General features: G+C 38.8%; 1 protein-coding gene across 2 annotated transcripts in view; it reads right to left on the bottom strand.

Moving 5' to 3' along the window:
- The window catches only part of CTIF (cap binding complex dependent translation initiation factor), a 478113-nt gene that overhangs the window by 50285 nt on the left and 415529 nt on the right, over nucleotides 1-12299 (bottom strand). For both annotated transcript variants that reach the window (XM_051969645.1, XM_051969644.1), the window contains exon 10: nucleotides 11254-11409. In XM_051969645.1, the coding sequence (XP_051825605.1) occupies nucleotides 11254-11409 (156 nt within the window). The remainder of the gene's footprint in view (nucleotides 1-11253; nucleotides 11410-12299) is intronic.

A 12299-nucleotide genomic window follows, 5' to 3' on the forward strand; every position in this document is an offset into this window, starting at 1 on the left:
GTTACAATGCAGAGAGTGAATATAAGCTGACTTATACTGACACATGTCAATGCTGACTTGTGTGCAAAATGTTACATAAGGAAATGGCATCAGAACACATGATTAGAAAAGGAGGTAGGCTGATCATATAGAGAGTGAAGGATGATAGATGAGCAGCCCAGCTATTTCACTGGTATACATAATATACTAAAAGGGTCTGAAGCACACTGGGTAGATCCACTATGGAAAAATTTATGGAAGAAAATTGGCAAGAATCATATGAGATGAAATGGCATGGGGTGGACTGCAATTTAGAGTACTTACTTTATTCATAGAGTACCTACTTTGAGAATACTCTGAATTATTTAAATACTGAAAAAGGCAGAAGCTACTAATTCTAGATAAAGCTTAGCCTATTAGAACAGAACCCACAGGACCTCTATTTGGAAACAATTAGTAGTTAGTTGGATTAACATATACCTGAAAAAGTAATAAACCATAATTTTTTAATAACAAAGTTCCATAATTCATAATTTCCTTTAATTTGGCCTGGTCTTAGTCTGAACTAGTCCAGATCTGTGAGGGTATACATAGCTAATTTTTTTTAGTTTGCTGGTGGTGGTGGTGATTCACTAATTGATCAATCATTTACAAAGTGTTCCCCATTTGGGTGGGTAGGAGAGAGAGGTATATAAAGAACTGGATTTTGTTTCCCTGGGAGTCAATGTTCAGGAAAAGACTAGAAGGAAGAAGAAATGAAGGCATATAAAACCATCATCATTACTTATTTTATTATCTTATTTTTTCAATGTTTTAAATAACAGCATTTTAACTGCAATATTTTGGGGGCCATAATGAGACACTTGTTTTTGACATTAACTGCCCCTGTAATTCTAACATGTACTTGATATGTGGACCTTATTGGAGTCTAAGCCCCTTTATAGTACAGACTGGACCACGGATCTTTGCCCATGTTAAAGATTCAATTTGGGTGTGAATTGAATGGATATGCAATGATCAGTCTACTCTTCTTAAGTCTTGATTCTGCTTGGTCCAATTTTCTGCCCTCACTCTTTCCCAATACATGAGAAAAGACAAATTGTTTAAATGACTCTTTTCTGGTCTGGCAAAAAAGGAATAGGTCCTCTTCTCCATGCTTTAACGACTACAACAGCCTCCTGACTAGCTCCCCTGGTTCTCTTAGATGCATGTTATATATTATTGTCAGGTTAATTGTCCAAAAAACCACTTTCACTATAGGTACTATCTTGTTCAAAAGCCTTTGTAGCATGTGTTCTGGAAATACTCTCCTAACTCTCACTGGCACTGATTGGAAGGTTATATCCCCGGAGGGCAGTTACTACATTTCCCTTTGGGATTCTGCGGTAGACCTGATGGCTGGGGAGCATGTGAGTCCCCATAGGTGTTTCTTTCCATTATAATTGGTTGATATCAATTAGTCAGCTAGATACAATTAACTTTTTGAAATAGGTTTTACGATGGTGGTATGCAAAATGATACCCCCAAACATGTAACATTCTCCTTCAAATATATAGAGTCCAGAGGAGAATGCCCTCAGATTTAGGGCATATGTGGCAAAGGAGGAAACCTACTGTGTCTAGAAGTTTTTTGCTCAAGACTTCAAGATGTTTCCCTTAGCTACAGTGTAGTTTTCCTGCTGGGGTCCTTGAGGGCCTTAATTCCTTCTTTCCTCATTCAGTCCAGGCTGTCCTTGGTTCCTAATACAGAGACTTCTATTAGCTGTTCAAGGGATGCTGTTAGGTTGTGGTGAAATGTCCAGATTTCCAATCCTCTCTAATTCAAGGGGGTAAAAGTATTAGATCAGTTCTCCCTTCTATTTCCAAATCACTTTCTTCTTAGGGGTTCTCTCTTTTTTCTGTTTTTGTTGTCCAATTCTTTGTGACCCCATTTGTCGTTTTCTTGGCAAAGATACTGGAGTGGTTTGCCATGTCCTTCTCCAGCTCATTTTACAGTTGAGGAAACTGAGGCAAATTGGGTGAAGTGGCGTCCCCAGAGTCACATTTGAACTCTGGAAGATGTGCTATCTATTTACTGTATTTCCTGGCTTCTCTCCTTCTTTTTGTTTCTAGACACCCAAATCCCCCTTTCCAAATCAGCTCACAGGACAAGGCCAAGATACTCAAGCAATTCAAAAATCTTCCTGGTTGACTGATGTCCAGCCCATATCCATACAATCTGCTGATTCTTTTCATCTGACAAAGAGTATAGGATCTAGCAATTTGTTACTTTAAGCAGGAGGGGGGTGATTTGATTTATTCGATCATCCTTCCACTCTTTTGCCTCCATTAGTTCCCTACTTCTAACTGTAGCAAATTTAAATTCCTGTGTCAGTGGTTCTCAAAGTATGGTCTAGAGAATCCTGGGGATCTCTGAAATCCTTTTAGAAGGTCTACAAATTCAAAACTAGTTTTTATTTCCAATATGGTAAATGTCTATAAATAAAACTCAGATAAACAAAAACGCTTTGGAGAGATCCTCAATAATTTTTAATAGGATAAAGATACTGAAAACAAAAGTTTGAGAACCACTGGTCTAGGTGGTTTGAAGGTCCTACTTAATTTTATCTCAAGCAATCCTTTCTGTTCTAGTCAAGCCAGTCTTCTTAATATCCTATAGAAAAACCACAGTCATTTTGTCCTTTGTATTTTTTCTTTGATTTTGTTTCTGACACTTATCTAAAACTTTTTATTTTGACAAATTTTAATGATGGTTTATTTTGTTTTTTTCCTCCTTTACATCATACTTATATCATTTCCAATCAATCCTTCAAGATCTAATATACCATCTCATCTCCTCCATAAAGTACTGACTATCTCAAGCTACACTGATCTTTCTCTTCTCTAACTTCTCATCAATACTTCCAGTCTGTATCATGTAACCTAGATATTAATTTCTCTGTCAATGTTCCCTAATACTTCAGTTTCCTCTTGCATCCCCCATTAGACTGTAAGTTTTTTGATAGAAGTGATTCCATTTTATGCTTATTTGTCTTTTGGCAGCATAATGAAATATTTCAGCAGAATAACGACATAAACAAGGCTGGTTCAATATTAGGAAAACTATTAGCATACCTGACTAAATCAATAACCAAACTAACAAAAATCATATGATCACCTCAATAGATGCAAAAAAAGTATTTGATAAAATCCAATACCCATTCCTATCAAAAGCACTAGAGAGTATAGGAATAAATGGACTCTTACTTAAAATGATCAGAACAATAACATTAAACTTCTTTTCAAATACAACAATCCTGTCCTGGTGTTTACTTGATTGTAAAAAGGGATAGATGAAGTTACCTTGGTTCTTCTTGTGAAGGAACTTAAGTTTTAGGAAGACAAGGAATAAAGTTGATACTTGATAACAAAATGTTAAAATAAAAATAAAATGAAATAAATTGTTCTAAACAACAACAACAGTGATTGCCAGTTACTTAAAGCTTTAACATTTGCAAAGTTCTTTGGATACCTATTTTAGTTGACAGCAACTCCCAAAGAAAGAGATGATTAAATGACAGATGACTAAAAAGTGATTTTAGGAACTTAGAGGAAAAGATTATTGAATACTGGTTTTGAAAACCAAAAGAGCTTTCCTAAATGACTTAGTTTTGAAGAAACTAAGACAGGAAGATGAGGACGTTACCCAGGAGGATAATGCAAATCAAAGCTCACAGGTTGGAATGTAAAAGGAGGAGAAGGAAGAGCTATCAGTGACCATAGTAGAAGGATAGGAGGAATTAGAATGGAAAGATGGGGTAGACTTAATTATGAATACTTGGCCTTTTTTGTGTATGTTTGTGCCACGGAACACTTTGGGAGTACGGTAAAGCCTGGGGACCTTCTATCAGAGTAATGTTTTGGGTTTTATAAAATTCATAATTGAAGGAAATGCTAAATTTCAGTTAGCCTAACTTCCTCCATTCTATTTCATGAACCTTCTGTTATCTATCCATGGACCCCATTTATAGAGGAGACCTTGAATCTCAGGCAGGTCTTGAGACGTTATTCTGTATACAAGCCATCAGGAGACCTCTGAGCCACTGTTGACTTGACTTTCCATGCTTTTGCTGGTTATTTTATAAGCAACAAAAGTCCCAGAGTAGTACATTCTAAGCTGGCAAAGGAGCAGCCCAGTGGGATCTTACTTAGTCCTTTAGGGAGGAAGTGTGGTCTGGCAAGGAAGAAGAAAGAAGTGGGAGAGTCAGACTTTGTCTGGCTCAATCTCTGCTTTAGGGGACGTCTCTCAAGCTGCCAACATCTCAGTGTCTCTATTTTGAAACTAAAGGTTAGCACCAGCTGGACTGAAAGTGGGAAGGTGAATAATGGTCCTGGTTTCATATCCCTGAGAAAGAGCAGCCATACAAGAAGAGGAAGCACAGAGAGAAAAAGTTCTGAGAATGCAAAAGCATCCTGGAAAAGTCCGTCTAAAATATGCTCCTGACTCATCTTTCTGCCCAGTGAAATACCAGAGGATCCCCACCCACACCCACTTCATTTTACCCTTTCCCAAGGTCAGATTTCCCCTAGAGCCAAAACAATGTCGGCAATTGGACTGAGTGCAAGCCAAAGGGAAAAAAATGTGGCTCGCTCATTGTTGCAAGGAGCAATTTCCCTTCCTGAGAGACTCTGCCTGCCTGACCTCTGTGTTATCCTTCTCATTAGCCAGAAGTGTTCACTGTTCTCTGAGGAGCCCACCCAGTTCTTCTTAGGTGGGCTCCCAACCCCGCCTGCAATGGAACTGTTCCACCACATGCCTTTTCTTGGAAGCCTGATGGAGGGATGGAGGTGCTAGTGGACTTTCTGGAAAGAGAAGAGGAGAGTATAGGAAAGAAGAAGAGAGGAAGGGCCAGGAAGGAGAAGGGAGAAGATGGGAGAGGAAAGGAGAAGAGTGGAGAGAAAGAAAGGAGAGGATAAAAGACAGAGGAAAGAAAAGGAGAAGAGAGAAGTGCTGAAAAGAAGGTTCCGCTGGGGAAGGGTTGTACATAACCTAAGCGAGCGATGTTTCGGATATCAAGCATAATTTTTCAGCTCCCTTTTTCTCATTTCCTCTGTTCCTGTCCTTTGGTTGTGGTAGCCAAACCTTTCAAGGAGGCAGAGAGATTTTGAGGAATACTTAGGCTATGAGAAGAAGAACAGAGAGAGGAGAGATTGTCATGTTAGGAGGAAATGGGTGTAGAGATGAGAGGAAAAGGAAATATTGGTGAAGAAGTAGAGGAAAATAAAAGGGCGATTGAACGAGAAGAGAAGGAAAGTGGTGGGGGAAAGTACAAAGACACTTCAACTTTTCCTTGACCAGCCAGATTTTCAACAAATGTGCTCAAGAATGGGGAAGAGGGAAAAGTACTCTGTCCAAGTCCTAAAGGAGCCTCCCAGAAGAACTAACATGAAAGAATAATGCAATCATGAGTGAGGAGAGGAAATGAAGTGAGCAGGGTCAGCCATTGAGAGCAGGGTGTGTCAGACTAGATGAGAATTAGAAGGCTGGTCATAGGGGGCCAGGCTGGGATTGAGAGATGACCCTTAATTCAGATCCTACTAATTTAGAATTCATGAGAGTTAAGCTATGTCCATCTGAAGTTGACCTTTGCACTCTGGATGAAAAAAGAATTTGCCAAGCAAATGAATAGTGTGAATCTGGTTGCTGGGAAGCTAGCTTTTAGTCTACTTAAGATAGCCAATCATTTTCGAGTACTTTAAAAACCACTTTAGCAGTAACTCTTTGTATTTTCAAATAATGAATGGACTAATAATTGCAAGTGGTTCTTATTTATTCATTAAAGCAGAACCCCAGGTTTATAAAACTTTGTAAATCATTTGTCTCTGGATCCAAAATAGAGCTGTATTTTCTCCAAAGCCTAGGAAAAAAAGTACTGGTGTGAGAATTAGGAATCATGGATTCTGGTCTCAGCTTTGCCACTGTTTAGATATAAGATCTCGGGCAAGTGAACTATCCTATCAGAGTCTCAGTTTATCTAAAAATTGGGAGTTGAATTAGGATTTCCCTAAAGACCCTTCTGGCTATAAAACACCAGAAGTTTATAATTCAATTATCACAGACTCATATTTTCTTTTCAAGTAGTTTGATTTAGTGAGATTTGGCTATGTTCAAGTATAACTGAGAATAGAAATATCCCTCAGGGAACAGGACAGAAAATCTGTTTAAGGAGCAGTTTAAACCAGCAGGTTCAGCAACTGATAGAACCACTGCAGGCTGGATCCATTTCAGGGTCACTGCTGGCAAAAGGCTAAATGACCAGAGTATCACAGCAAATTATTCAGAGCTGGAAAAAGAACCTAAGAGATCACTTAAGCTACCCTCTTCCCCTCCCCTTCTCTAATCTCATTGCCATGTTTCAGATACAGAAACTGAGGCTTTGAGAAGGGAAGATGACACAATTAGGTGGCACAGAGGATTCTAACCCACATCTCCTAATGCCCAGACCTAGTAATCTTTCTTAAGGTTCTATTTACCTTACCTCAGTTTCTCCCTTTATTGAGGGTACTTCTCAGTTTCTCACTTTAGATGCTGACTTCTATTTTCTTTATACCTTTTTTTTTTGTTGTTGTTACTAATGTAATTAAAAACAAAACAGATCCTGTTTCACTGTCTCACTTTCCCAAAAGGGAAAACCTTCTGTATAACAAATGTAGGCAAAACTCAGTCATGAACAGCCCCTACTCCATCCTCCCTCATCAAGAACTCCAAGGCAATCTTCATTTTCCAGCTTAGTGGCTGGGCAGTGTCCCTGAAGCCCAGACCTTCAGTTCTCGCCAAGAATGGATCAACACAAGTCTCTTTTCATTACCAGAGATGATCCCATCACTCATCATGTCCCAAATTTGGGAGGACTGGGACAGTCCTACCTGATTTCACATCACTTGGAATAAACAGGCTGGCTGGGAAGATGCAGTGTCAGGGACCATCTACTTGAGCAGCTGACATAGGCTCTTTCATCCCCTCAGCTGGGTCTCATCACAGGAAAGCCACCTGTCATTTCTTCCTGCAGACTATGGGCAGGAGACATAAAAAGGAAACTCGGGGGAGACACAGCCAGGGCTCATCATTTGGAGTTCAGAGGAAAAATGGCAATATCTCAGGGAGATAAACTTTGAACCTTATTTCCTCTTTGCTTGCATGATCCACCTTCTGCTCTGCCAAATATACTCACTGATGGCTCCCTATTGCCTCCTATAACAAATCTGAACATACAAGTTCAGCTCAAAGCATCTCCAATTTGAACTCAACATTATGCCTTCCAGCTACTCAATATGTCTCTCTCAGAATCACAGAATTCCCAAACTGGAGGAGACTTCAGATGACATGTACTTTAATTCATATCTGATGGAAAAATCCCTTTATTAGATACAACAGGCAGTCACTCACCATATGAAGAATTCTAGTGAGGAAGGAACCCTCCATCTTTTGGGGCAGCTCATTTCATCTTTGGACAGCTCTGATTGTTAGTGAGTTTTTCTTTAAAAATAATGTCAATTTCTCTCTGCAACTACCTCTATTCTGTTGGTTCTGCCCTCTGGGGATAAATGGAACAATCTCTCTTCCATGTGATAGTCTTCCTATTAACTGAAGACAGGTATCCTGTTCCTGCAGGTGTGCTCCAGGGAAAATATCTGCAAGGGCAGCTAAATGGCTCAGTGGATAGAGTAATGCACCTGGAAGAAGACTCTTCTTTGTGAATTCAAATTGGCTTCAGGTATTTATTAGCTGAGATTTGAACCCACATCTTCTGATTGCTAGTGCATTCTTTCTGCTCTACTGAGCTGACTCTTATATGTCCTTATGAATTGTAGCACAGTACCACTGTAGCACAACTGCCAAGATGAATTCCAACTTCAGCAGAAGCAAGAGGGGCTGGAGCTGGTAAATCTTCTGGGTGTTTGGTTTCTTGACTCAAGCTTACTCTGATGAGCTCCCCAAACCCAAGAAATAGGTTCTACCCAGATAGTAAGTTGTATAATAGCTAAAAAATGCCTGGGATCATCTATACAGACCAGGACAGGGATAGCATCAGTACCTGATCCAGGCAAAGGGACATAGGAGAGGACTTCTCTGAGACCCCGCCTATCCATCCAGACTTCTAGAGAATCAATCATTCTAGGATCTGGGAAGAATTGATCAATAAGAGGAAGGGACAAGTGATTTTCCTAGGCTAATTCCCCAAGGAGAGAAGGAAGGTTCAACTCAAGACTCATGGCCTTAGTCCCACCAAGTTCCAAGTCCAAAGCCTCCTAGATCCTTGCTCCTCAGGGCATTCCCACAGGATGAGATATGGATCACACCCATGATGGGTGAGTGATATAATCAGGAAAAGAAGTCATATTCATGAAACAATAAATTAACAGAAGACAAACAACAAAGATCTAGATAGTGCAACAAGGCTAATTCAAGAACAAGATGGTATAAAATTCTGGTTGCCACATTGTAGGAAGGACATTAATAAATGTATTCATAAGGACACAGGAGAATAAAAGTCAAGAGTTTGTGCCATATGAGGATCAATAGAAAGCTGCTGTTCAGTCATTCCAGTCATGTCTGACTTCATGACTTAATTTGAGTTTTCTTGGCAAAAATACTGCTGTGGTTTGCCATTTCCTTCTCCAGCTCATTTTACAGACAAGGAAACTGAGGCAAACAGGGTACTTGTCTACAGTCACACAGATAGTGAGTGTCTGAGACCACATCTGAACTCAGGTCTTTTTAATTGTAGGCTTAGAATTCTATCAGGTAGCCATTTAGCTACCTGATAGGACTTCAAGGGTCAATAAAGAATTGTCAGGATTTCAACAGGTAGGAAGGACATTCTATGCCTAAGCAAAGACAAAAATCCAGAGGGGCAGAAAGTACAATTTGTCTATGAAGGGACAGTGAATAGTCCAGTTTGTTGGTGAAAATATGCTATAAATTATAACTATTCTAAAATTTCCCACTGCCTTTTGAATCACTAATAATTTTAATTCTTCAAAGGTAATAAAATTCTAACATTTGCTAAAGAACATCACATTGTTTTTTGTTTTTTGTTTTTTTTTAAAGGTGATTATTTGTGTTGGGAAGTACCTTGGGATTGTCAAAGACACTATACAACTTTCCAAATCCAATCCAATTTGCTTTGTTCCTCCTTAATAATTCTGAGCCCAATATATCTAAAGACCATTGAACTGATTTTTTTTTTTTTTTGGAGTAATCAAAGAACTAATTTAGAAGGCTCTGTCATGTTTTGAAGCTTGATGAAAAAGTACAATAACATTTGTGGATAGGAATATCATCAACTACAGGGATGTCTTTCCATATGGACTTTATCCAAGATATTCTCTATAACATCAGGGAATCCCTTGGGCATACATATGACTTTATACCTTGCTTAATAATCAGGAGGCCACTGAATATTTATTCTGTGCATTTATTAATACATCTTATATCATCTCAATATATGGCCTGATTCTACAGCATCACAAAAAAAACCACTCATTTTTCAAACTGGCAAGAGTTTAGCAAACAGATAGAAAAGGAATAGACCCATCTGTATTTCTCTAATAATCTACTTTGGGGAGAGATCTGAACAAGGGAGTCTACAGGGAGGCTACCCTCTATTTTTAAAAATAGCTTATAGTATTTTACTTTTACAATTATGTGTAAAGATCGTTTTCAACATTCATCTTTGTAAGATTTTGAATTCCAAATTTTTTTTCCTTTGTCCCTTCCCTTATTCCTCCCCAAGATAGCAATCTGATTTATGGTATACATGTACAATCATGTTAAATTAATAATCTACTTTTGGCATTAGTGACAGCATATCCATTAGCTATGCACCCTAATACATCAATCTCTGATATGCTATATGAGGAAGTCAAGATAAAATCAGGAAGATCAGATGGATCAGATTAAATATATACTGAAGAAAGAGCAGAGGAAATCATGTCTATTAATGTTAAGACCAGTAAAAATAAAAAAAAAATAGATATATATGTTTATACACACACACACACACAAAATCATCTCAAGGAGAGGAGGATACATCTCCCTCTCCAATTAAAACTACAAATGATTTTATTATTTAAAAAAAATGGTCAAGAAAACATTAACATACAGTAACAACAATATTATGTGATGATCAGGTATGGCAGACTTAGCTTTTCTCAGCAATGCGGTGATCCAAGACAATTCCAATAGACTTGGGATGGAAAATGCCATTGGCATCCAGAAAGAGAACTATGGAGATTAAATGTGGATCAAAACATACTATTTTTACCTTCTTGTGTGTGTTTGCTTTTTTTTCTAGTGGTTTTTCCTTTTTGTTCTGATTTTTCTTTCACAACATGACTAATATGGAAATATGTTTAAAATGATTGTACATATGTAATCTATATCAGATTGTCTGCTGTCTTAGGGAGGGGGCAATGAAGGGAGGGAGGAAGAAAAGTTTACAAGAAAATCTTATGAAAATGAATGCTGAAAACTGTCTTTACATGTAATTAGAAAGATAAAATACTTTTGAGCAAATAAAAAAAGAACAAAAAAAATGCCAATAATAACTAAATCATATGCCTTCTTTCTCACTTTTGTGACATTTTTGATAATGATTACTATATGTCATCATCATAATGGTAATAAAAACTCAAATTTATGTAACACTTTAAAGTTTAGAAAGTGATTTTTCTCACCATCATCCTGTGAGGGTAATAGTACAAGTATTATCCGTGTCTTATAATTAAGGGCAGCTAAACTTGGAGAGATTAATTTTCTCACAGGCACACAGCAAAGTGTCAGAGCTGGAGTTTAAATCTAGGTTTTCTTTCTCCAAAATCACTAGATCACTGCTATCTAGAAATAAAGAATTCCGTGCAGGATGGGATGAGAACATAAGAGGCCACCTGGTTCATCTCAGTGTCAGAGCATGAAAGAGTTCATCATCGTAAATCTTGTTCTGCTGCAAGAACCTCAGAAGCCATCCCTCAATCTATAGATTAAAAGATCATTCTAGTATAGTAGTTTTTGACCCTTTTCTTCCCAAAGAACTATATAAGGCAACCTCGCAAACTCCCTTGGTATTCTGAGAAAAACACACACACACACACACACACACACACACACACACACACACACACACACACCTATAAAGAAAGTAAAGACGGGGAGTTTCAAGGCTGACTACGTGACTTGGTCACTTGGACGCCTGAAGGATGAGACTGAGGGAGAGAATGGTTCAGTGTCTCTTACCTCCCTGAGGCAGGTGTAGATGGGACAGACAAGGACACGGAATGGTTCCCCAGTGCTGCTGCGCATGGTGCCGAACACCTCACAGAGGAAGGTGATGAATCCCAACCAGCGCTCCACGTCTTGGCGTTGCAGCTCCTCCCGCATGGTAAAGTCTTTCTGCAAAGAGATAGGAGACAAGACGTCAGCCACCCTTGGGGAAGGAGGAAGAAGGGAGAAAGGGAGGGATGAAAAATGAAAATGTGTGTGTGTGTGTATCTGTGAGAGAAAGAGGGACAAAGAGAGAGAGAGAAGAGAGAGGAGAGGAGAAGAGAAAGAGAGAGAGAGAGAGAGAGAGAGAGAGAGAGAGAGAGACAGACAGACAGACAGACAGACAGACAGACATGGGGTGGGGGGGAGTGTAAATGTCCCTGGTAGCAGAAGTTACCACAGAACAGGGCCATCCTTCAGAAAACAATGACCTAAATGTGTATAACTCATCTTTTGGTTCATTCATTTTAGTTTTTCTTGAAAATTGGTCTATTTTCCCCAGACTCAAAGTTCTGGAGTTACTAATTGGCTCTCTCCCCCTACTGATTGGCATGGCAACTCTGACTGTCTCTGACTGTTCCCTGATTTGGGGGGCTCAATGTATTGATGATGAATTTCATGTGAACACCTGATACACTTAGCTCTTTGTGGCAAGAGATCTTTCAGCTTCAGCTTCCCTAGTAACTGATATTATAGACTTATAACTCCATACTTGGTCACTTATTTTTTTGAAAAGTTGTTTTGGATTCCTTTTTTTTTTGTGTGTGTTCTTACACTACAATCATACCTGAATATATCTGTCCTTCTCTGTAATTACTAAGAAAAACTATTCAATGAAACTGAAATAGCTAATGTATGAGATGGCACATACAATATTCTTCAACCAAGCTCTCAACCTTCTATCCTGAGAGTATGAGGCTCTCCTGGTCCCGGAGGAATGTAATGGCAACTAGGAAGAATTTTATTGAAAATGGAAGACGGGCAGAGCCTAAAGGTCAAACTCATATTCGTAAGGGCTA

Source organism: Antechinus flavipes, chromosome 1, assembly GCF_016432865.1.
Source record: "Antechinus flavipes isolate AdamAnt ecotype Samford, QLD, Australia chromosome 1, AdamAnt_v2, whole genome shotgun sequence".
Lineage (NCBI taxonomy): Eukaryota > Metazoa > Chordata > Mammalia > Dasyuromorphia > Dasyuridae > Antechinus > Antechinus flavipes.